The sequence below is a fragment of the Homarus americanus genome, unplaced genomic scaffold (genome assembly GCF_018991925.1).
Source record: "Homarus americanus isolate GMGI-L3 unplaced genomic scaffold, GMGI_Hamer_2.0 scaffold33468, whole genome shotgun sequence".
Taxonomy (NCBI): Eukaryota; Metazoa; Arthropoda; class Malacostraca; order Decapoda; family Nephropidae; genus Homarus; species Homarus americanus.
Genome location: NW_024714177.1, coordinates 3,600,245 through 3,625,846, shown reverse-complemented (window position 1 = coordinate 3,625,846; position 25,602 = coordinate 3,600,245). Strand labels below are relative to the sequence as shown.

Sequence of the window (25,602 nt, the reverse complement as noted above, 5' to 3'; positions counted from 1 at the left end):
TCCTTAATAAAAGTTAGTACAAACTTTCGTGCATGTACTCTAGCGAATCTTAATCAAATGTACTCCAAAGTTGTTTTACTATCTGGGGGATTTACTGATAATCAACGAATAGGAAGAGCAAGAAGAGGTGATAAGGACAGTGATAATCAGTAGTACTTTTGTGATGCTGATTTATTAGTGTTCTTCAGATAGATTAGTAGGATTATAACACTACCTCTTACAACCATTAGTGTTACAGTTTATAATAGAATATACATATACAGTTGGCTATGGACGCTGAACATTGGCTATGTACTATACCGATCACCACTACTGCTACCATCACTCACTCAGCCTTCCACCACCACTGCTACCATCACTCACTCAGCCTTCCACCACCACTGCTACCATCAATCACTCAGCCTTCCACCACCACTGCTACCATCAATCACTCAGCCTTCCACCACCACTACTACCATCACTCACTCAGCCTACCACCACCACTGCTACCATCAATCACTCAGCCTACCACCACCACCACTACCATCAATCACTCAGCCTACCACCACCACCGCTACCATCAATCACTCAGCCTACCACCACCACTGCTACCATCAATCACTCAGCCTTCCACCACCACCATCAATCACTCAGCCTACCGACACCACCACTACCATTAACAACTCAGCCTACCGACACCACCACTACCATCAATAACTCAGCCTACCACCGCCACCTACCATGCAGCCTTCCACCACCAGTAATACCATTCACCACGCTTCCTACCCAGGGGCGGATCCAGGGGGGGCCTGCAGGTCCAGACCCCCTTTTCATCAGAAAATTCCAATGCTTTTCGAATACAATATTTTACTTAGGCATTTTTGTATAGTAAAAAGAAATCGCTGTTGACCTCAGAATATCTCCTAATGTCAAGTGCACATGGCCTTTAAAATGACGTCAAAATGCCCATGATATTGGTTAGATTTCAAAATATTTTCTGGGGTCTACAGCGCCCCCCCCCCCCAAAAAAAAACCAGCTGGGTGGGCTTATTGCGCTCGCCATGTTCCCTCACCCACAACTTCTTGGACCCCCCCGCCCTGGATCTGCCCCAGCTACCACTACCATTATCCCCACTACTTTCTCCTCTCTGTCACTGATCGGTTTGTTTGTATCTGCACCTCCGTCAGTGTGTCAAATTTGGTTTTGAATACTCTCACACTAGGTGACGTCTCAACACTCTCCGACAGATTATTCCAAGAGTTCACAATTCTCACTCTCAAAAAAAGTTTATCACGATAGTTGTCTAAACTTTTGGCTAAATAATATATCACTAAATAAATACACACATTACTACTCTCAACTCCCATATACTCTATAACTTAATTGGCAGCACAACGTAATCAATTAATAAAAGAAAAAACTGTCTAAACCAATGACTGAACCAAAGTAAAAAAAACTGTCTCGAACAACCAGTTATGAATGTATCAACTGCACCCACCACACACCCTTTCTCTTCTTCATCATCATCATATCTCCACTCGTCCTCCTCCTCATGGTTGACCAATGATCAGCTCCAGGAAGAAAGTGAGGGCGGCCAACATGACACCTGGAGGATTAAGAAAAGAGAGTTACTTCACACTGAGACCATGGTGAGAGGAGGCATCAAGTCTAGACGAGCGAACAGTGAGAGACCATCCCACCCTCCTCCCTCCCTCCCTATCCATTACCTTTCCCTCTCACTACCATCTCCTTCCCTCCCACCCTTCCTCCCTCTGCATTACCTCTCTGTGTTTGTACAGAACGAGAGGATGAAAGAAGGTTAGAGAAGGGAAAAAGGAATTAATAGTTCGAAAATTGAAGAAGTGTGGAAGGTGTTAGTAGTTGACGACGAGTTACTGTCTTCCTGGTGTTGGCATGACGGGAGTGTAGCCTGTCGGTGTATTACTGTGGTGTTGAAGAGACTTGTTTTTACTTCCTTCTCTCCCTACCATTATCCCTCCCTCTACAACATCCTTCCTTCCTTCCTTCTTTCTCTCCCTCAACCCCTCTCCCCTCTGCTGCCCCTCCCCCACCTCCTTCCATACATTCCATCACCTCTTCCCTTCCTTACCACCTCCTTCCTTCTTCTCCACCTCCTACTTTCTTCCTTCCCTCCCTCCCACTTCACTACCTCCTCCTTCCTTCCTTCTTCCCTTCTTCCCTCTCCACCATTTCCCTCTTTCCTCACCGCCGGCGTAGATGGCGAAGACGCCGTAGAAGTCAGTCACCTCGAGGGCTCTCAGCTCCTGGGTGTCAACGGTGGCCGTCACTGGCTTCATGCAGAAGGCGGCGTGAGGCATGGACCGCATCACCAGGTGTTCCAAGATGCCCATTTCTTTTAATCCGCGGATGCTGTAGAGAGAGAGAGGGTGGTGATGATAATGGTCAGGTTATTATGGAATTGAATGTTACACGGCATTTCAAATAAATTGTTTGTTTAGTTCTATACATAAAGGGTAACTTATTGACAACTGCGTGAGTACAGGAGTGTGAAGCAGTATGTCTGGCAGCACACTTTGTTATTCACATTTGCGTGAGAGGTATTCAAGCACATTGTGTTTAGTTCTATACATGGGAACTGATGTAGCTACTAAGTGCAGAAAAGTGGATACAAGCTTAATATGTCAATTATCTTACCATTACAGATAAAGTGTTGTGCATTTCACACTCAGTGTGCTTGGACCTGTCCCTAAAAGGTTCTATCTTCACACAGTCGAGGACGTAGTGTTCAAGTGTGTGGCCATACGTTTGACCACACACTTTACATTTAGTTTTGTTTACATCTGCTTGAGGGATATACTGCCAGAAGTATTTATATCCTGACCTTAGTCTAGCGGTTACAACATCTTGTAATCTAGTGATCTTGTTACTTACACCATATACATGTTTCACTTGATACATCTCTGGTGGTAGTGGTGGTGGAGGTAGTGGTGGTAGGGGAAATATATTCAATTACAGAGAGAGAGAGAGAGAGAGAGAGAGAGAGAGAGAGAGAGAGAGAAGCAACTTACACTCTGTCCACTCGTGTCTTCAGGGGTGATCCTTTAGGCATCATAAAGACCATTGATCTGGCCCCCAGGATCCTCTCAGACATGATGTACAGTATACACTCACCATCCTGGAACAACAACACTCTCTCACTACAATGGACACAATGACTGTAGATGGACAAAGAAATGACAACGTGAAGATTAGGTACTCTAATTTATTTCACCTGTTGCTTAAAATGCACCATCCCTGTTCTATCTTGCCATAGCTTAACCTAACCTAACCTTACAAGTTAAGTTAGTGTGTTTAATCTTCTAGAGATCCCAACTAGAAACCTTTACTCATAATATGTTTCACGTAACGACCAATGAAATGACATAATATTAGAGAAATATGATTCATAGATTTGTTTAAATGGCATTCGAAAATTACTCAATCTACTTAATAAACAAGGCAGGATGAGAGTCACCGTGAGTTTATACAGGTTGAGGTAGAACATAACGATGAACAGAGGTGTGGAGCAGGCAAAGTCTCCTTCCTTCGAATCTTTGGCGGCCTTTACCATGTCCACCGGCACAATCAGCTGTTTTTTGAGGGACCCCAACTTGGAGGTGACATCTGCCTCCTGTAGAAGAGAGAGAGAGAGAGAGATAGAGAGAGTGTGAGAGATAGAGAGAGTGTGAGAGATAGAGAGTGTGTGAAAGAGAGATATTAGTAATAAATGCATTTCAAAATTGCTCCAAAAGTAGGAAATAATTTAATAAAGAGTGTCCTGCACATGGGTCGTCACCCCACGTACCATGATGGCCTGGTGGACAGCGTTACCCTCCGGCACGCAGAGAGAGATACCCGTGGCTTCCAGCTCTTGGATGGTGTTGAAGGGGAGGCGCACCTTGGGCATGATCAACATGGCCTTCAGGTTGGAGCGATACACCGACCCCAGGATGAGTGTCGTCAGCAGCCAAAAACCCGGCAACACCCGCACCCACGCCCTCTGGGGTTCCCAAGGTACGGCTAGAGTATAAATGGAGGAGATTCGGAGTCAGTGAGGCGCTAATGCGGGTGTCGACGGCCCCAGTTGGCCCCTGGGGCTCTAGTGGAATGGGAAGAAAAGGGGTTTGGGGGTTAGCAAGGTCTTACAGTACCTGTGGGGAGATAATATCATTGGTTAAAGGTGGGAAGAGGTTATATTAAAGAGCGAGACACTCACACCACCTCATCGCTAACCCCTAAAACCCGTTCAGGAGGAGTGAGAAGGTAAGGTTTAAAAGAGGGAATTCACTAACGCCGGCCAAGGAGGATGACAGTGGCAGCGGGCCCCATAGCCATGACGGTCAGGTAAGGACTGTGTGGATACATCACATTGTGTATTTACTAAGCCATTAGTACGCAAAGAGGCAGCGTGGTCGGTACTGCAACAGACCACCATCATTTCCCCAGCGAGTGACTCTAAGAACAAGAGGTTAACACAGTATCCACTCGACTAAACAATGTACAGTACTAACACTGGCCAACCAGGAGTGAGTAGGTCCACAGGATGGACTTCTCAGCTGTGTAGATTAAGTCTCCACCTTTCCTCTCCTCCGTTACTCCAGTTCCTTCACCTTCAACTCTGTGTATGTGAGAACGTGAAGAGTTGTACAGTGATTAGCTGACACGTACAATTTGTTCTTTAATTGATTATCAGGTAATCTAATTGAATACTTATTTGATTGATAAGTTGATTGATGGATTTCAGTGGACAGGATGAATGACTGGTTAATTATCTGATAGGTAACTGATTGACTGATTAGCTGGCAGGTACGCGGACCAGATGAAAGGTACCGACTCACCTGGTGTAGTGGAGGAGGTGACTGGCTTTGAAGACTCCCCAGGTGAAGGCGAAGGTGACCACCACACTAACCAGCACCAACACCCAGAGCTGTGGTGGAGGAAATGTTGGAGATAGAAGGTGTGGTGGAGATATAAGGTGTGGTGGAGACAATGGTGGAGACATAAGCAAGTTTGCGGATGACACCAAAATAGGGCGGCAGATTAATTCAGGGCAGGATGCAAATGCATTACAGGAGGATCTAAATAAACTGCAGGGGTGGTCTGAAAAATGGCAAATGAAATTCAGCACCAGCAAGTGCAGCGTACTTAATATTGGAAGAACAAATACTGATTATGTATACAGCCTTAACAACATCAACCTAGAGAAGTCGACTTATGAAAGAGACCTAGGGGTACTTGTAAGCCTGGACCTACGGCCTAGAAAACAGTGCGTTAATGTTCGAAATAAGGCAAACAGAGTATTGGGTTTTATATCTAGAAGTGTAAGTAACAAGAGTGCAGAGGTCTTATTGCAACTATATCTTGCGCTAGTTAGGCCGCACCTCGATTATGCGGTTCAGTTCTGGTGCCCCTATTATAGAATGGATATAAATTCACTAGAGTCGGTGCAGCGAAGAATGACGAAAATGATTCCGGGACTTAGAAACCTTCCATACCAGGATAGGTTAAAGAAACTAAACTTGCATTCCCTAGAAAGACGAAGAGTGCGGGGAGATATGATAGAAGTATTCAAGTGGGTGAAAGGAATCAATAAAGGGGATATAGATAAAGTTCTTATAATATCCGAGCAGGATAGGACTCGGAGCAACGGATTCAAGTTGGATTAGTTTAGGTTTAGGAGGGAGATAGGAAGGAACTGGTTCACAAATAGGGTGGTGGACGAGTGGAACAAGCTTAGCAACTTTGTAGTAAGTGCGGGAACTCTGGAAAGTTTCAAAAGGAGGCTAAATAGATTCATGGACGATAGAGAGTGGTAGTAACTCTCGACAGGAGCTGCCATGCACAGGCCAACCGGCCTATTGCAGACTCCTTATTTTCTTATGTTCTTATGGTGGAGATATAAGGTGTGGTGGAAACAATGGTGGAGATATAAGGTGTGGTGGAGACAATGGTGGAGATAAAAGGTGTGGTGGAGACAATGGTGGAGATAAAAGGTGTGGTGGAGACAATGGTGGAGATATAAGGTGTGGTGGAGATTATATGGCCATTACAGTGTGGTGGAGACAATCGAGAGTATGAGGAGGAGGAAGGTGGTGATATTGGCCAGAACATACCAGAGGCGTGAAGGGTTTGATGAAGCCCTGAAGGTCGGCCTCAAGCACTGGCCTCTTGTAGGTCACCACAAAGTCATCCATAAAGAGAGGCTCAGAGAAATCCGTGTAGTAAGTCCTCTCCCAGGTCAAGGTCAATGCCGAGGTCAGGTCAGCCTCCTATATAAGGGGTCACGCCAGGGGAGACAAGATTACCAGAAAATTAGACACCCAGCTTATTTCACATGATGATCAAACACTCTAACGCTTACCTAACATAACCTAACCTAATTTTAAATAGTCTAACCTAACCTAACAATTTCTAAACTAATCTTAACTAACTTAACCTTACCAAATCTAACGTAACCTAACGTAATTTATTGCAGCACACAGGAAGGGTCCTCACTGAGCGGTTGATGAGGCCAAGAGACCCGGTCAGCGTGCCATTGGGGAGGCGATGTCCAAACAACCCGTCGGGGGGCACCACGAACTGGTAACTAAAAGAACCATGACTATTACTATTATTGCCGCTATTGCTATTACTACTACTACTATTATTATTGTAGGTATTATCTGTACAGTATCTATAAAAATAATAATAATAAAAAATAGCAATAATAACAGCAATAATAATAAATACTAGTAATAACACAGCTACTACATGAGTTACGACTTATAACAATAACAAAAATTATCCCATTCCAATAATATTCCAGTTAAATTATCTTTCTCTAAATTCATCTTTGACAACATTCCAGCCAATCAAAAACCAGAAATCACGTGAAGAATAAACACCCCAGCTTATTTCATCTAATAAATGCACTAACGTTATCTGAAAGGGGAAGGGCTGGGTTAGATTAGAGTGTTTAATAAGCTGTGGTAGTACGAATTCTTCAGGTGAACCAGACACACGGCGGTGGACTTACCAGGTGTTCAGGTATCTGGCTAAAATATCGAAGACCTCCACCAGGAAGCCGCCCACCTGATAGGGAGTTGTCCTACCTGCTACTGTCATAAATGGTGGGTTCTGTGGGAAAGTCAAGACGTGTAGAATAAATATAATAATCTATACTGTTATCTCTATATACATATTTCTATACATCTATATACACCAACGGGAAATAGTTTTCAGTATGGGAGATTTACAATTATTCGCCTTTTTTTGTAAGTTTCAATACTGCGAATCTTTTAAAAGGTCGCCGAGTCAGTAACTTAAGAGGTGTGTCTTGAGTTGCTGGTTCCTGAACTATAAATTTAGCTCACTGTAACTTACAAAATTTGCTGCAATCTTGAGACATTTTCCATCCCTTGACATCCTGTAGCTGACGTGAAGACTTACAGGTGACGCTTCTTCAGTCTCCCAAGTCTCGGTGAGGTCTATGTGAGTCCCTGTAGTTGTCTGTGGTAGCCTATGTGACGCCCCTTCGAGACTAACGTAGGTTCTGAGGCTCCCTATAGAGACTGGCGGAGGTTCTGAGGCTCCCTATAGACTGACGTAGGTTCTGAGGCTCCCTATAGACTGACGTAGGTTCTGAGGCTCCCTATAGAGACTGGCGTAGGTTCTGGGGCTCCCTATAGAGACTGGCGTAGGTTCTGAGGCTCCCTATAGACTGACCTCGGTTCTGAGTCTCCCTATAAACTGACATAGGTTCTGAGGCTCCCTATAGAGATTGACGTAGCAGAGAGATAGCCAATGCAACTTCCTTCTCTTATAGGGTTTGTACTTAACAGAGCAGCAGAGGTTAGGACGTGCACTTCCCTCTGAGTCCACGGGGGTACTGACCACCTCTCTCCCCAGCTTTGCCATCCAACCACACACACAATGATGCTCTCGTAAATAAAAAAAAATGGCTCTCCTCATTAGTCTCACTGAATAAATCTGTCTGATCTTTTCTTTATATCACCCTGTGGAAAGTTCATAACAAGATCGGTTGGTCTAGAACTTTAGGCGGGCGAGAGACACAAATGGTGATGAACTTTGTATTGTGTGTGAACTTGTGCTGTGATTGATCTTTGTTGCGGTAAAAAAATAGCAATCGAATTTTTTGACGCTGGATGAAATGATTTATTGGATTCGAGTTAGTGTTTTGACGTGAATAGACGAAATTTCAGAATATAGTTTTTTTTTTTACTTCCTTGATGAGATCGTAATAAACCTGTTCTCACTACTGACTCGTATTCAGTTACTCCCGTTAAGCCTTGGGATGGTACAGCGACTAGATTATCAGATGGTCGTATAATTACAGAATGTTAGAATAAGAAATGTAGACCATCAAGGCATTATGATCCATTTATATTTAAGAAAAGGGACTCCACAATACACCCACGAATTAAATGTTCAGGTGGAAAAAAAAAAGTTGTGAAGTCTAGGGTTTAAGTATCCTGGAAAGGTCGCCATTTATCGCCAACCCTGATCAGTATTGGCCCGTGTGTGATATAACTCTATGTGGCGAACCAGGATCAACAACAACTGCCAATACATCATCCACCAAATTAGGTATAAACAGTAAACTAATAAAATAAATTGATGATTAATAATACACAAAGAAGGTAAACAAGAGGTAGACAACAGGTAAACAGCATTGAAATTATAACACAAAGTAACTTTAACCTAACGTCAGTCTTACACTACGCCACAGTATAAAGGAATAATGAAGACCGAGACAGGAGTGACCAACAGTCTCACGTAAGAGATCGAGAATGATACAACATCACAACACAGGCTACTTTACCACAAGGTTGTACAGTAAGGCCGTCAGCGCTGGATTCGTCCGTCAACCTTATCCTGAGGACGAAAGAAGAGGGTGAAGGACCTTACACTGTCTGAGGCTGAGCGTGAACTGACTGTGTGGGGTCGTGGGGTCGTGTATTGCCTTACGAACCCTCATATCTATGAAAATGTGAATCCGATCCACCACCGTCAAGTATAGTTTGGAACAGTGACGCAGTAGTTAAGTATTATTCACACAAGCTATGGTCTTCCTTACTAAAACCATTGTTATTTATACAATTCACAGAAATAACTCACACATGAACACACGAAGCCTCGAATCAACACACACACACGCACACACCCACAGATAACTTTCCTAAATGGTGTCAGTGGCGGCAACATTTGACACGTGAGGTCATAACTCATGTCACCTCACGTCAACAGCCTTTCATATTAGTGGTGAGGTCATAACTCATGTCACCTCACGTCTACAGCATCTCATCTTGGTAGTGAGGTCATAATTCATGTCACCTCACGTCAACAGCCTAACTTTGAGAAACATTAATATAAACAATAAAGGGATTTTGTCCTAGCTGGCTTTTGCCCCCCTCCCCCTCCCCCCCCCCTGGGAAATGTTCAGCGGAACCTATAACCTAATCTAACTTAACCTAATCTGGTATTTAATCACCAGTAGAAATAAACTAGTGTGTCGAACCTTCAGGTGATCCGTGAATAAAGCTCAAGAGAATTATATCAATGGATTTAAAAGGTGAAATGTAACTTTTATATACTCTTATTGAACTCACTAATTGACTACAGATTAAAATTTAAACTACTTAATTCAGTGGTTGAACATCAGAGAGACAGTTTAGAGAGAAGCACTGTTTGGATGTCAGTACAAAGCCAGGGGGTAAAAATGGATTCACCTGATGATTAAGGTGGACGGACTTTTGGGCCACGGACATCTGAGCCACGGACATCTGAGCCACGGACATTTGAGCCACTAACGTTCTCCTTCACGAAGATTGTGGCTTATCCCAGGAAAAAAATAACATAAAAAAGTCACAATATATATATATACTTTATATAGAAGCTCATTTATATAAGGATTATTGTTCAAGATATTTATTTTTCTGACTGACTCTGAACATCGAGAAATGGTACCGGCATGAACGCCATCTGTTGGTGAATAAAGGGGCTAATTTTTGGTGGTTCAAACTGGAAATTCGAAGCTTCATTGTCAATGAAGGAGAAGGTTTACCAAAATACCTCGTCAAGGGTTTGAGAACATAATATGATTATTATTTTCTTTGACTATGCACTCAAACCACTATACCCACTATACATATTATCCAATATACTATAGGAATAGCCGTGTGTCTGCGTGTGTGTCTGTTCTGGGCAGCCGAAACGGCAAAATCGTTTTTCATCAAACTTGGTGGAAAAATCGCAAAAAATTCGTAGAGTGGAACAAACCTGGTCCCATGTCGATGGTTTCTTTAGGAAGGCATTATTTAACCATTTTATTTACGCTGGAAAACGATGCAGGGCTACAGACTTGACTCACCCTCATTCGCTGTCAGCCGGACGGGCGTTGCGGGCTTGCCAAGCACGAGCAACGAGCATTCAAACTTCTACCGGGCAAGAAGGGCCAACGATCACTTGTACATACTATTATCACTCTCTCTTAATAATAAAATCCAAAAGGTAAAACAAACACAAACAAATTACAGATTAACATACATCATTTATTAAAAATATTGAGAAAAAATTACATCTTTATCTACTTATTTCTGGACGGGATAAAATAATTTCACAGGTAAACTATCTATACTAATGTTGTTTTTTTGTGACAATATAAAAACTTTGGTGCTTCATTTGACTCCTGGGCGGCTGGTTTGAACACTTATTGATATGAGCAAGAGGTTCTTGAATACTATGATCGAGAAAGTGAACCTTTAATCGACACAGTAAGCCCCTGGGTCATAATACTTATAATACACTTATTAGTAAAGTGTGTGTGTGTGTGTGTGTGTGTGTCTGTGTGTGTGTGTGTGAAACAGTTAGTATAAGTGAAAATAATAACTTATTCTTACAATAACTTGTTTACGTAAGTTAATAACACACATAAGTAAAAACACTTCACTCATCACTATAATCATCACACAGTGGGCGGCCATCACACAGTGGGCGGCCATCACACAGTGGGCGGCCATCACACAGTGGGCGGCCATCACACAGTGGGCGGTCATCACACAGTGGGCGGCCATCACACAGTGGACGGTCATCACACAGTGGACGGTCATCACACAGTGGATGGTCATCACACAGTGGACGGTCATCACACAGTGGACGGTCATCACACAGTGGACGGTCATCACACAGTGGGCGGCCATCACACAGTGGGCGGCCATCACACAGTGGGCGGTCATCACACAGTGGGCGGCCATCACACAGTGGGCGGCAGTGACACAGGGTAAAGACATCTTCCATAAAACAAAGGTAAAAATATTCCTATACAAAGACAGACGTTAATACATCTCTCGCAGAACAAACATAAAGGTGTCTGCCTGAGAATAAACTACAGAAGATGGCTAATTTATTCTACGACGAAAGATAAATAAAAATATACTGAGAAATCTACACTCGAACAGACATCTAACGTAGAATTAAAAGCATCACGACCACGTTTAAGGGGATGGGGGTCGTGTGTGTGTGTGTGTGTGTGTAGGGCGTGTGTGTATGGGGCGTGTGTGTGTATATGTGTGTGTGTATGGGGCGTGTGTGTGTGTGTGTGTGTATGGGGCATGTGTGTGTGTATGGGGCGTGTGTATGGGGCGTGTGTGTGTGTATGGGGCGTGTGTGTGTGTGTATGGGGCGTGTGTGTGTGTCTGGGAGTGAAAGGGGGATATGGCAGACAGGCAGACAAGACACACTGGTATTGTACAAGTTGTATTAGGTCATCATAACTCATTCATTAATTATATAAACAACATAGATAATCACCAATTGAGACGAAACCAATCAGCCTTTTGGCATCAGTAATTTCAACCTATTCCCCTCGTGGGATAAAAAACACAACACCCACTATACACTCTACAGTTATTAACCAAGTCTGTATACACCAGCAACAACCACTAATGCACACAACAGGTCAAAACTATACAGTAATACTTGATCAAATAATATTGGTTTAATCTGTGCCAACACATCACATAGGTTATGGTTTTAATTCATTTTATCTGTACAATCCCGGCCATGAGCAGTGTGTGTGTGTGTGTGTGTGTTAGGCCTTCAGTTCTCGTAGTATGGTAGTAAGGTGGTTCATACTTGTGGTAGGATGGTTCATAGATGTCGTAGGATGGTTCATAGTTGTCGTAGGATGGGCATTGTTGTGTTAGGATGGTTCATAGTTGTGGCAGTATGGTTCACTATTCTTCAAGATTCACCGTCGTGTTAATATGGTTCACAGGGGATGGTTATATGGTATAGGCAGTGGTAATGGGGTTTTATATTTCATAACAGTAGAGTTAACTGTTGTGGTCGTATGGCAGAGTGATTCACAGTTTAGTTTGTACACGAAGATTTAAGTTCGTATCCACTTCTTTTTTTCCATCTGGATTGAACCACTTCTATATAACGTACTTGAATAAACTTCAACTGGATTTTAACATATTTTTTTATTTCTCTCTTCAGTTTGGAATAATTACTAAGACATAATTTATCCTTCATTCATCATATATTTTCTTTCTTTCTTCTATTTCGTGTAGTTTTGTAATCTTCAAGTCTTCCTGGAGAGTAGCCAGCTGATGACGAAGGCGATGAGGATGGTAAGAACTGAGGGGCTGAAATATTTTGTGCCGCCCGTGAAATGGAAGACGTGTACGTTAGCGCCAGCCTCCTTCCAGGGGTTGGAGCCATCGTCAAAATGCATGGGACAGCGGTCGTCTGGAACATGGAATTTGTTAGTTTGTTTCTCTCTTTCTGCTTCTTTATACATATGCCATTTAAAACACCGTACTGTACATATTACCTACGCTATAACACATTCACTATTAAATAATATAATTACGTCACCCATGTATAACCAATTTCTGAGATTCATAAAGCATTGCTAAAAAAATGGTCATGAGAATTGTTGGTAAGAAATATTGCATAAAAACACTACATCCTTTCATGAAACGAGAGAGTTAACTCCCAAGCTGCGACAGATACCAAGGCAGTTATCCCTCCATTTTTCTTTGTTTACTTACGTTCTCTTTCATATTCGACCATGTTGAGCGTGACAGCAGCGCCATTTCCTGTACCAAGGACCGTCTGTTTTAAGTTACAGAAGGGCCCTACGCTCTGTGACATCAATATCTTGTTCAAGTCAGCCCTCTGGTATACCTGCGTCAGGACAAAAATACCTGTCACTTCAGAGAACACCTGTGCTCATATATCACTCATGATTATCCAGTTAATAGGTTAACACAACCCGACTTGTTCCCATCCACCACCTGTCTTCCCATAACACAAGTTTACCTCTCACCTCTATACTCAATCACCAATTGTACTTAACTAACACAAGTTTTCATCCGACACCAATATTTATCCAGCGTTTGTAACTCATCAAGCAACTTTATTTTGTTTTAATTAATCTTAATTTTGACTTTATTTTACTTTAATATTTTGTGTTTACTTATTACTTATCAAGCATCCATATTCATCCATCACTTGTACTCCATCCAACAATAAAATATATACCCAGGACTCATCCAGGACTCACCCAGGACTCATCCAGGACTCACCCAGGACTCATACTCACCCAACACCTGTACTTGGAATACGGGTCAAGTTCGTCATATGTGATGAGGTATGACTGGAGATTTTCCTTCCAGTAGCCTACACACTTGAGCTTGTAGTCCGGGTCAGCTGTTGGTGATAGAGAACAGCTGTTAGTGGTATAAAGCACAGCTGTTGGTGATAGAGACCAGCTGTTAGTGGTATAAAACACAGCTGTTGGTGATAGAGAACAGCTGTTAGTGGTATAAAACACAGCTGTTGGTGATAGAGAACAGCTGTTAGTGGTATAGAACAGCTGTTAGTGGTATAAAACACAGCTGTTAGTGGCATAGAACAGCTGTTAGTGGTATAAAACACAGCTGTTAGTGGCATAGAACAGCTGTTAGTGGTATACATAAATCACAAAGATATAAGGTAAACAGATCATGCATAATAAATAAACACGATACTAATTGGTTAAGAAGTCACATGCTTTTTTTTTTCATGCCCATTTCTTCTATTTCAACTTAATAAAATATACATATATCCATACACCAAGGAAAACACACACACACACACACACACTCATAATATAAAGCTTCGTGACAGGTGCGTTAGTGTCCTCTGTCGTAGTGGAGGAGGTGCGTGCAGGTTGTCTGTCACACGCACACACGCACACACAAGACTCGTGAATCAATACCCGACATAAACATGAGAACCAGTGCGTGTTGATACCACCCCTCCCCTCCCCCCACGTTGCTAAAGGGGGGGGGGAATAGTAGAGGGAAGGGGGGGTAGAGGGTCTGTTTACCATATACAGTACTTGACGTGGCCACATAAAGGACGCCTCTGGGTTTGTTTACATTCTTAACGCCGATCAAATCATAAGGAACTGATACAAAAAAAAATAATGTGTTCTGGATCTTGAAAAATTTAGTCCTTATAAATCTTTAAAGTTAACGTGGGGATTAAAGAACTTAGCACAGCCTTGGTTGGGTTAGGTTAGGTCAGGTGTTTAATCAGTTAAATAAAACTAGGGTGTCTAATCTTCACGTAATTCAATAATTTTTTTTTGTTTCTACTTTCACAGCGACAAAACATCCATTGAAAGCCAACATAAAGATACATCAAATTATCTACTGGTGATAAAGAATAATATTGATTACATTCGCGGGTGTTCGTGTGGATGGTGGATACATACAGTAAATATCCACATGACGTCCGTAATGATCCATGGATATACACTTGTCCACCTCGATCCACACTTCTTTCTGGGCGTCGTCACATACAGACATATCAGAGATGTTATCCTTACAGTAGATGCCTGGCCGGGGTGCTACAGTTACTCCCCCTAGCACCCTAGTGACGAAAGGTAGCTCACCCCTCTGAATGAAGTTGAATTTTCCAGCGATGGGGCATTTGACGGCCAGCGGGTCCTTGCCTGGCGAAAAGGACAGGAGGAAGAGGAAGAGGAGAAAGATGGTGAGAAGGAGGAATAGAAAGATGGTGAGAAGGAGGGATAGGAAGATGGGTATAGGAGAAAATTAAGGAGGAAAAAGAGCAAGAAGAGGAGGAGGGATGCGAAGGTGGGTATAGCAGAAAGATAAGAAGGAGGAGGAGGAAGTGGATAAAAAGGAAGAGGGGCAAGAATGAAAATGGAGGTGGAGGATAAAGAGAAAAGGGATAAAAAATGACGAAAGAGAAGGTAAAAAAAATAAATGAAAATGATGGATAAAGAAGATAATGAAAGAACAGATACGTGAAATAATTGACAAAAACCTTGAGAGAAAGAGGAGAATAGGAAAATTAAATAAATAAGAAGAGATAAAATACAAAGGGATTAGGCAAAGGGAGAGAAACAGTCAGAAGGACGGAGAGAGAAGAGAAGAGAAGAGAAGAGAAGAGAAGAGAAGAGAAGGAGAAGATCTAACTTGAGTGGTACAAAATAAACATAGAGGGTGTGTGTGTGTGTGTGTGTGTGTGTGTGTCTGAATATAGGAGATCTAACATGTACAAAAATTCAGGTGCCACAGGGGAAGCTTCTTAACACACCTGTAATTAGACACATGTTTTGAGTCAGGTGTTCAGCGGTGACTGACTGTACTCTCTCTCTATCTCTATCTCTCTCTCTCTTTCTCTCTCTCTCTCTCTCACCCCTGATACAACACCTCATATCAATAATAACCTGGACATATTAAGACAGGTTAATGAAGAAGGTATTAATTAAGCCAAGGCAGGTAAGTAGGTCACTTTAGATACTGGATGACGTGGCTAACCTCTGCAGTCCTTCTCTCCGTTAGAATGAGGAAAGGAGAGATTGCTGAAGAGGAAAACCAAGATGATGTTTTTGCAACTTTCTAACAGTGTCTCAAAAAAAAAATGTATATACGTCAAAATTTTCTTTCATGGGAGATTTCTAAATGGTAATATTATCCTCACTCGTTGATCAGTGGAAAAAAATATTGTAATGTTAGTATGTATTCATTTTTTGGAGTTACCAAATACATTATGAGATTTTACTTTCAATTTTACTTTCAATTTTACTTTCAATTTTACTTTCAATTTTACTTTCAATTTTACTAGAGTAGAGCAACATGGAACAGCAGGAGTGAGAGAGAGATGGAGGAGGAGGATTAAATACTCTTACAGCAATAGAAGATTAATTCCTTTTAACATAAACAAATGCCTATTCTTCCACTATACATCACACAATATATACCACAATACACCACCACCATAGCACACCACCACACCAAGACACCACACCACACCACACCACACCAAGACACCACACCACTTCGTCACATACTATAAATATCGGTGTGTCTGCCGTAAGCATCCACGCTGATACAGTAATGAGCGTCAATCCAAATCTCCTTCTGGTCACGGTCGCACACAGACAGGTCCGAGATATTCTCCCTGCAGTAGATGTGGTCCCAGGGAGACTTGGTCACACCCCCAAGGATCCTAGTTTCGAAGCGGAGTTCTCCCTTCTGCGTAAAGTTAAATTTACCCGCTACAGGGCACTTGACGGGAACCGGGTCTTTAGCTGGTGGGACAGGGAAGGCAGTTAGGAGCTGATGTTGTAGTTATAGGAGTTAAAAATGAAACATAATTGAAAGTATATCTCTGGTACAGTGAAGGAATGTAATGTGGCTTTTCTACATAAACAAAATTATATGATCCAACACAAGTCAAATTATATAAAAAAATAAATACAAATTACTTTTTGAGTTTGAGAAAATAAAGAAAAACATAAACCATTGGATGAAGAGAGAAATGAAGAATGGTTCTTAATGTAAAGAAAATGATATAATCCAACATAAGTCAAATTCACACACACACAAAAAAATTAAAATACTTCCTCAGAAAAAAAATCAGAAGAGAATCCACACTAATAACTCAGGAACTGTTCTTTCAACATAATTAAAACATTACAGAGACAAAGAGGAAAAAAAATAATTGGAGAGATTAAAAATAACGAGAAGGTCAAATTAAAAGTCAAACCAGAGGATGGGGGGGGGGGGAGGGGGGGGAGGGGGGAGTTCCGGAAGGGTATACACACTGAATGAACAACACCTGACGTGACTAGAAACTTCCTTAATTAAATGACAGGTGTCCCTCTCCTCAGAAACCTAACCTAACCTAACACACCATCCCACTGAAGAAAACTCACCTAACATCAAGTCGTAGTTCCACTCCCGGCCACTCTTGAACTGTATATAGGAGCAGACAGTCGAGAAGTCCTCCAGGATCATTTCTAAACCCTTCCTGAACCTGATGATGCTGTGGTGACGAGGTACGAACTCGAAGCACACGTAATCCTTCTGACTGTGGACACAAAGAGAGAGAGGCAAGCAGTGAGGATCGTCAGGTTGTTGAGTCTTTTTTATAGTTTTTTTTTTCTTTCTCATCCATACAAACGTCATTTTCTTCCTCCTTTTCATCCTAATATCCTTCAGTCTCTCTCTCTCTCTCTCTCTCTCTCTCTTATTATTTCCCAGCATCTCTTTATTCCCATTTATCAACCTTTGTATCCTAACCCTTCACCCAAACCTTTCACCTTTAGCCTTACCATTCACCCTTGCCCTTCACTTTCACTCTTACCTTTCAGCTTTACCCTTCACCTCCACCCTTACCCTTCACCTCCACCCTTACCCTTCACCTCCACCCTTACCCTTCACCTCCACCCTTACCCTTCACCTCCACCCTTACCCTTCACCATCACTCATCCTAATATCTTCCCCATTCCTCCCCTTCTTTACCCTCGTCAGCCTCTCCCCGCCATCTCTCTCTACCTCCCATGGGCCCTCCCTCGCCACCAACACCCACCAGCCGTCAATGTTCAGCCTAGCCATCATGTATCGGTTGTCTCGCTGTTCCTTGCACACGTAGATGGTCTTCCTGAAGCGGCCTTCGTCAGGGTAAGTTGTCTCGATGATGTGGGTCTGGTTGATGAAGACGTCGGCCTCCGTGTGAGCCGTGTTGACCCACTCCCCGCTGAAGTTCTTCGGCAGGAGACACCCAGGGTTCACCGTCTCCAGCTTGACTGTGGGAGGGACGAGAGGGTGTGGGTGTGTGTGTGTTAGAAATATGGTTTTATTATCTTGTAAAAAAATCAGTACAAAAATGCTACTTCAGTAATGCTGTTGTTGTTATTATGATGTTATTACTTATCTTCAACAACGAAGGTATTTAAGCTCATATCAAGGTTAGTAATACACTGTAGTCCAACAACTTTGAAAAATTATGAGAGATAGAACTCTTCAGTACAGTAATGCGCGACGAGCAGCTGTGACCATGAAACGACCGAGCACACCTGCTGCCAGCTCTCCCACCTGTGTAAACGCGATTCCAAGATACATTTTTTTTCGACTCTTTTTCATATTTAAAAGTAATTTTCAGGGACATTTTCTTTACGAAGTTTAAATGTATTGTGATTACCATAATACAGTACAAGAGACATATCACACCATAAGGTCATACCCATAAGGTCATACCCATAAGGTCATACCCATAAGGTCATACCCATAAGGTCATACCCCTCCTACAGCCACGACTTACCAGGGGTCATGCGAAACCTAAATGGACTGTTCTCTGGTGTCTTGAGCACAGAACACTCCGGGGTGATGGAGTGGCCCATGTACAGGTCATCGTCCCTGTTCCTGACAAAGCATCGATACTTCTCGTCCTTCCTCGACTCCTTGGTGTTGGCCACGGCAAAGAAGTGGTTCTTCTCTATAAACCAGTCACCCAGGCACGAGAACTCCTTGGCTGTGTGTCAGGGTATAGAGATGAACGATGAATAGCATTGGTAAGGGTGAATAACATAGATGATGACGATGAACAACCCTAGAGATGAAGATGAATGACAACAACTCTTAAGGATATTATTATTAAGAATGAACTCCTGACAGAAATATTACCAGCGACTCTTTAACTTCTGACTATAACAAACAAGAAGAACACTCGCTACTTACTGCCACCAAATGACTCCTTAATCCCTTCACACTTCTTATAACTGATGTTGAACTTCTGATTAGCGATGAGAAACTGGTTACCAGGTTCCTGACACGACTGAATCTTCGCCCCAGGATGGTTACATTCTCCTGTGAAACTGTTTAAAAGAAAAACCCGAAATGTTGAGTAAAATTGCTTTGGGGGGGAAATCTTTTCAGGTAAGTCGTATATATTAAACAGGAGACAAAACAACAACAGCCTTCATTGACTCACCTAAATCTGTTCTGGTATGCGAAGTGCCATACACCCTCTATGGCCGAGCGACAGTTCTTGGGGACATAATTCTCATTAAACATGGTGACCAAACCCTGGTTCCTGTCCAGCTCAGCACACACCTCCTCCAGAGACGGCTTGTAGTTTTCCTTGAAGGTGTAACAACCAGCTGGGGGGAGGGAGGGGGGAGGTGAGAGTGACAGGGTGTTGTGATGTGTTACTAAAGATACCTGTACCTACACCTGTAACTTTACCTGTATTTGTATACTGTATTGTCAGTCTGTATTGTTACTTCAGAATAAATATTGTAACGTGGATACAGCTCCTATTCTCTCTCTCTCTCTCCACTCTCACCCACCCTCCCACACTTAATCCTACCCTCCTATCCACTATTCCCTAATTCCTCCTACCCTTTACTCTTCACCCCCTTCTCAGTCCCTCACCCCTCTCTCTCACCCCCTCACCCTCTCCCCCTCTCACTCCCACTCTCTCTCACCACACTTACTTCCACTCTTCTGTAGTACATTGACGGTGCGAATGTGAAACCTGACGCAGTAGTAACACTCGTCCCGGCGGAAGAGGAAAGCCTTATAGTCATATCTGTAGACCTTCAGGGCCACGCAGGTTCCGTGGTCAGACATGCTGGTGCCATCGATCTCCGTGATGGTGTTGGTGCCCTTCTCGAAGCTGAACCAAGACCCACGGAGCAAAAAGGGAATCACACAGTTTCCCTGGATCTCTGTAGGCAGTGGGTGGGGGGATATGGAGTTAGTGTATAAGGTAGAGGGAAATGGAGTTAATATATGGAATGTCGAGGGGAAGTGGAGTTAGTGTGTAAGGAATAGTTGAAACACACCAAAGAAAATGTAAATAGGAAATAAATTTACGTTTTGATTGGTTGTTTGTAGACATTAAAACACAGACCGTCGTTACAAGATAAAGGATAACACTACTGTAGTATTGACAATGTTCATTATCACACTAATAATAATTAATAATAATAAAATAACAATAATAATAATAATAACAATAATAATAACAATAATAATAATAATAATAATAATAATAATAATAATAATAATAATAATAATAATAATAATAATAATTGTACCTGAATATTATAGAAATACAATATCAGTGAATTATTATATAGTGTAATGTTAACCAGTGGTCTAACACGAATCATGACCTAAGGTGATTCTTATAACTTTTTCTCCCCAGGTAAATATTGTTTTTTTTTTTGAGGAAAATTATAAAAGGTATAAGGATAGTTTGTTGATGTTTGTTGATGTTTGTTGATGTTTGTGGGTGTTTGTTGATGTTTGTTGATGTTTGTTGATGTTTGTTGATGTTTGTTGATGTTGGTTGATGTTTGTTGATGTTTGTTGATGTTTGTTGATATTTGTTGATGTTTGTTGGTGTTTGTGGATGTTTGTGGATGTTTGTTGATGTTTGTTGATGTTTGTTGATGTTTGTTGATGTTTGTGGGTGTTTGTGGATGTTTGTTGATGTTTATTGATGTTTGTTGATGTTTGTGGGTGTTTGTTGATGCCTTGATCTTTTCACACACACACACACTCACGCCGCACACACACACACACACTCACACACACATACACACACACACTCACGCACACACTCACGCACACACACACACACACACACACACACACACTCACGCACACACTCACGCACACACTCACGCACACACACACACACACACACACACTCACAATCACACATACACACACACTCACGCACACACACACACACACACAAACACGTCTCTCTTGTTCGGTGCCATTTATTCTTACTTTGTGTAAGTTGTTATGTGACAGGGCGGTTGGTGTCAACGACCGTCTTGACAGATATTGCAAGTCAATATCAGTCCCATTCATTGACAACTGGGACAACTTCTACGGCAGAAGGGACCCTTATGCGAGGGATGGGGTGCACCCGTCTCGGGAAGGGGTGGCAACCCTGGCTGGGCCTCTCGAGAGGGCAGTTCAAAGGATATCAAAGCATTTAAACTGCTAGGGGAATTTATGGGCACGGGGGTGGAGGAGACTGCAGTGGGAGAGGGTAAACAAAGTGAAAGGTTACAGGGAAATAGTGTTAGGAATGATGACAAAACTAAATTAGACAGGGAGTTTAAACCTAAGAGACGTAAAGGGAGGACTCAGAACACGACTAACTTAAATGTCTACTACGTGAACAGTAGAAGTATGAGAAACAAAATGGATGATATTAGGGCCTTGGTATGTACCGAAAAAATCGATATAATAACATTCACTGAAACATGGATCAACCTAGACCCACGTGAGTTACCGGTCGAATACCAAATTGCGGGTTTCAAATTGTTCCATACCGATAGGCAGACCAGAAAAGGAGGCGGAGTAGCAATCTATGTCAGGGATAATCTGAAGAGTGAAATAAATAAGGAAATAAAAACTGAGCAGAATAAAGAAACAATTTGGATACAATTAATCGACGGTAGGGAAAAATTAATCATAGGAGTAATATAAAGACCTCCCAATCTTGATAGAGTTAACGAGCGACTTATCTGGGATGAAATGTGCAGGGCTTCTATACACAACAAAGTCTGTATAGTAGGCGATTTTAACCTAGACCAAATAGATTGGACTGACCTTACGGGTAACTCAGTATCAGAGGATTTCCTCGAAACGATCCAGGACTGTTTCGTAAGTCAACATATAACCGAACCCACCCGGGGTAATAATATACTCGATTTAGTTCTGTCGAACAGAGAAAACCTCATTAGCAATGTCGAGGTAGGGAACGAACTTGCAAACAGCGATCACAAAGAAATTAGATTCCAGTTAGATTTTCAGGTCAGACGCAAGGAAAATTCCATTAAGTCCGAGATTTCAGAAGGGCAAACTTTGATAGTTTAAAGAGGCAGCTGAGAGAGTGGGTGTCACGCTTGGGCGTGAACCTGACAGATGACACCGACCTGATAACGAGATCTGAGATTGTCGAGTTCCACGACAATTTAAATAATGAGTTATTTAATGCATAAAGGCAGAACATACCATACAAAAAACTCAGATCAGACAACAATGACCCTAAATGGATAAATAATTATTTAAAAGACATTATTGGCCAAAGGAAGGCTATAGGTAGAAGGATAAAGCGTGGCGAAATTTACCTCCGGGAGTATTATAGGGTATTGGTCGGCAGGGTTAAGACCGAGATAAGAAAAGCAAAGAGGAATAATGAAGTGAAGATAGCAAGGGAGGCGAAGACAAACCCCAAAGGATTCTACCAAATGTATCAAACTAAAACACGAGACAAGATTGGACCAATACAGTCAGATACCGGCGAGCTAACTGATAACGACGGAGAAATGAGCAATAATCTGAATAAATCTTTTTCAACAGTTTTCATAACCGAAAATTTAAACATGATACCCGAGGCTCCGACTCTATTCAGAGATAGTGAAGAAAACAAATTAAGCGAGATAGTAGTGACTAGTAACGATGTTAATAAGCAAATAGACAAACTGAAGCCTATTAAGTCACCTGGTCCCGATGAGATTTTTGCCAGATTATTAAAGGAATGTAAGGATGAGCTTAGTATGCCCTTAGCAAAGTTGTTTAACATGTCATTAAAAACAGGTGTAGTGCCAGAATCCTGGAGGATAGCGAATGTAATACCGATTTTCAAGAAGGGGGATAGATCACTATCCTCTAACTACCACCCAATCAGTCTAACATCAATAGTAGGCAAATTACTAGAATCAATCATTTCAAACTCTATTCGAAACCACCTGGAGAAGCACAAGTTGATCAATGATTCCCAACATGGCTTCACAAGGGGGCGTTCATGTCTAACTAATCTAATAACATTCTTTTCATCAGTTTTCGAATCGGTGGACGAGGGGCACAATTATGATGTGGTATATCTCGACTTTAGCAAAGCCTTCGACAGAGTCCCCCATGAAAGACTAATTAAAAAGGTAGAAGAGCATGGCATCAAAGGTAGTATCCTTAACTGGATTAGGGCGTGGTTAAGGGACAGGAAACAGGGAGTGAGCATAAATGGCACTAAATCGCATTGGAGCAACGTCATTAGTGGAGTTCCCCAAGGCTCAGTACTTGGACCATTATTATTTATTATATACCTAAACGACGTAGATATCGGCATAGACAGCAACATAAGTAATTTGCTGATGACACTAAAATAGGACGTGTAATTAAATCTGACGAGGACTCAGCAAAACTACAGGAAGATTTAAACAAATTTTTCGAATGGTCTGAAAAATGGCAGATGAAATTCAATGTGGACAAATGTAAAGTATTCAGTATAGGAGATGTAAACAGGGAAACCAGTTACCAGATGAACAACGATGCCATTGTGAAATCCGACTGCGAGAGAGATTTAGGAGTAATGATAAGTAGGAATCTTAAGCCAAGTAAACAATGTGTTTTTGCTAGTAACAAGGCTAATAAAGTACTTGGGTTCATACAAAGGAGTGTTAGTTACAAGACTAGCGAGGTCATCTTAAAATTATATCTTGAGCTTGTGAGACCTCACCTGGATTACGCAGTTCAGTTCTGGTCACCGTATTACAGAATGGATATAGAATCCTTGGAAAGAATTCAGAGGAGAATGACAAGACTAATCCCGGGCATTAGGAACCTTGAGTACAAAGACAGGTTAAAGCATCTTAATTTGCACTCCCTCGAGAGACGTAGAGTGAGGGGCGACATGATAGAGGTGTATAAATGGAAGTCAGTGTTAAACAAAGGGGACATTACAAAGGTACTCAAACTATCCAACCAGGAGCGAACTCGCAACAATGGTTTTAAATTAGACAAATTTAGATTTCGGCGTGAAATAGGTAAACACTGGTTTGGAAACAGAGTAGTGGAAGAGTGGAACAAGTTACCAAATATCATCATTAACTCGAATACGCTGGATAGCTCCAAACATAGGTTGGATGCTTATATGAGCAATAGGGGTTGGGTGTAAATGGGACTGCCCAGTATGGGTCAATCGGCCCACTGCAGTTTCCTCCATTCTTATGTTCTTATGTTCTTATTCATTTATGTGATAATATATATGTGATGATACTGCATAAGATTAACGTCATTATCTCAGGTTGTTCACTTACTTTCATCTCTATCATGAGTGAATGACGTCATCACAGTGATTGAATCCTATTATGACGTCATCACCGTGATTGAATCCTACTATGACGTCATCACCGTGATTGAATCCTACTATGACGTCACCAACACAATAGATGGTCCCATTTCAAGTGGTGTACAAAGCAGCGTACATCCTCCTGCTAGTGTGTGTGTGTGTGTGTGTTTCATAACATTACCCAATTATACCCTTGAATTACGTTATTTTAGTTCGTTTTATAGATTAAATTTCGATTATCCTCATCATAAGGCTGCCAATATAATGACTTAAGACAAGTTTGAATTATAGAGAAGACATACGTAAATTATGTCTGGCATCGACGTTAATTACGATAATAAGTTTTTAGAACAATACCAACTCTCTCTCTCTCTAACTCTCTCTCTCTCTCTCTCTCTCTCTCTCTCTCACCTGTGGGGCGTGAGAGAAACAGGAAACACGAGGTGAAGTCCCTCAGCTCATAGACGGTAAAGTTTGAGGTATGGGTTGGTAACTTCAAGACCCTCTACCCTTCTAGACGTCATCCTACCCCTATTATCACTCTTAGTATCGGATTTATGGCTGAGAATTACGATAGTTTCTCAAGGTTGAAGCCAAAACAAATTTTCGAGAGAGAAATCTACTCCTGGGAAACACATCACGGTATTGTTTTGGTCCTTGGCTGAACCCATATTAGTTCCAACAATGAGTCGTCGTTGTTGTGAAGTCTCTTAACTCTCACTTATTATCCCGGTTTCCTCTCACTCGTAGATCTACTTACCTCTCACAGTTATACACGCCAGCAGCACAAGAAGCACTAGAAATCTCGGTAATAACTTCATTTTTGTCGCGAGTATAAGATCAAGCACAAGAGAACATATTTTTCAAGCTTGGTGAGCCCGTGTACTGGTCATTGGGTGTGGCGGAGGGGGCTGGGGGGTGCTGGATTGGGGGAGGTGTGATAACAGTTGCCATTTCTTGGTGGTGATTTTATTAACATTCAAGTCTTTCCTCTCTCTACATTAAGGTTTTGATATTCTTACGCCTTTATGGTTATATATAGTGTGTATATATCAGGTGGATGTTGATGTTACATCCAGGTGATTATCTGCTTCCATTGATAAAATGACGTTACTTTATCGAGGCGGCAATTG

The 25,602-nt window shown here is 41.9% G+C and overlaps 2 protein-coding genes across 2 annotated transcripts; both read right to left on the bottom strand.

Annotated features, from left to right (window-relative positions):
• Positions 1–1,076: 1,076 nt before the first annotated feature.
• LOC121878336 (glutamate [NMDA] receptor subunit 1-like) lies at positions 1,077–7,863 on the bottom strand. Its single transcript, XM_042384499.1, has 11 exons — positions 7,364–7,863; positions 7,017–7,117; positions 6,497–6,587; positions 6,115–6,270; positions 4,840–4,928; positions 4,513–4,619; positions 3,807–4,021; positions 3,477–3,632; positions 3,031–3,137; positions 2,208–2,371; positions 1,077–1,586 (listed from the first exon to the last, which is right to left on the bottom strand). Exons 1-11 carry the CDS (start codon positions 7,403–7,405, stop codon positions 1,531–1,533), a joined length of 1,284 nt encoding a protein of 427 aa, XP_042240433.1. The 5' UTR covers positions 7,406–7,863; the 3' UTR covers positions 1,077–1,530.
• Positions 7,864–11,654: 3,791 nt separating this feature from the next.
• On the bottom strand, positions 11,655–25,381 carry LOC121877086. Its single transcript, XM_042382732.1, has 11 exons — positions 25,230–25,381; positions 19,806–20,039; positions 19,301–19,469; positions 19,048–19,184; positions 18,632–18,841; positions 17,900–18,116; positions 17,244–17,398; positions 16,377–16,616; positions 13,611–13,717; positions 13,057–13,192; positions 11,655–12,751 (listed from the first exon to the last, which is right to left on the bottom strand). The coding sequence occupies exons 1-11, from the start codon at positions 25,288–25,290 to the stop codon at positions 12,585–12,587; spliced, it is 1,833 nt and encodes a 610-aa protein (XP_042238666.1). The 5' UTR covers positions 25,291–25,381; the 3' UTR covers positions 11,655–12,584.
• Between the last annotated feature and the right edge of the window lie 221 nt (positions 25,382–25,602).

Excerpts from the sequence above, each read along its gene's own strand:
- LOC121878336 (XM_042384499.1), bottom strand. The coding sequence starts at position 7,405 with ATGTCAAGGGATGGAAAATGTCTCAAGATTGCAGCAAATTTT. Across the intron at positions 7,118-7,363 it reads TCAAGATTGCAGCAAATTTT|AACCCACCATTTATGACAGT; the intron begins GTAAGTTACAGT and ends ACTTTCCCACAG. Across the intron at positions 1,587-2,207 it reads CTTCGCCATCTACGCCGGCG|GTGTCATGTTGGCCGCCCTC; the intron begins GTGAGGAAAGAG and ends TTAATCCTCCAG.
- LOC121877086 (XM_042382732.1), bottom strand. The coding sequence starts at position 25,290 with ATGAAGTTATTACCGAGATTTCTAGTGCTTCTTGTGCTGCTGGCGTGT. Across the intron at positions 19,470-19,805 it reads TGTACTACAGAAGAGTGGAA|CTGGTTGTTACACCTTCAAG; the intron begins GTAAGTGTGGTG and ends CCCTCCCCCCAG. Across the intron at positions 18,117-18,631 it reads TAGGTTTCGCATGACCCCTG|TCAAGCTGGAGACGGTGAAC; the intron begins GTAAGTCGTGGC and ends TCCCTCCCACAG.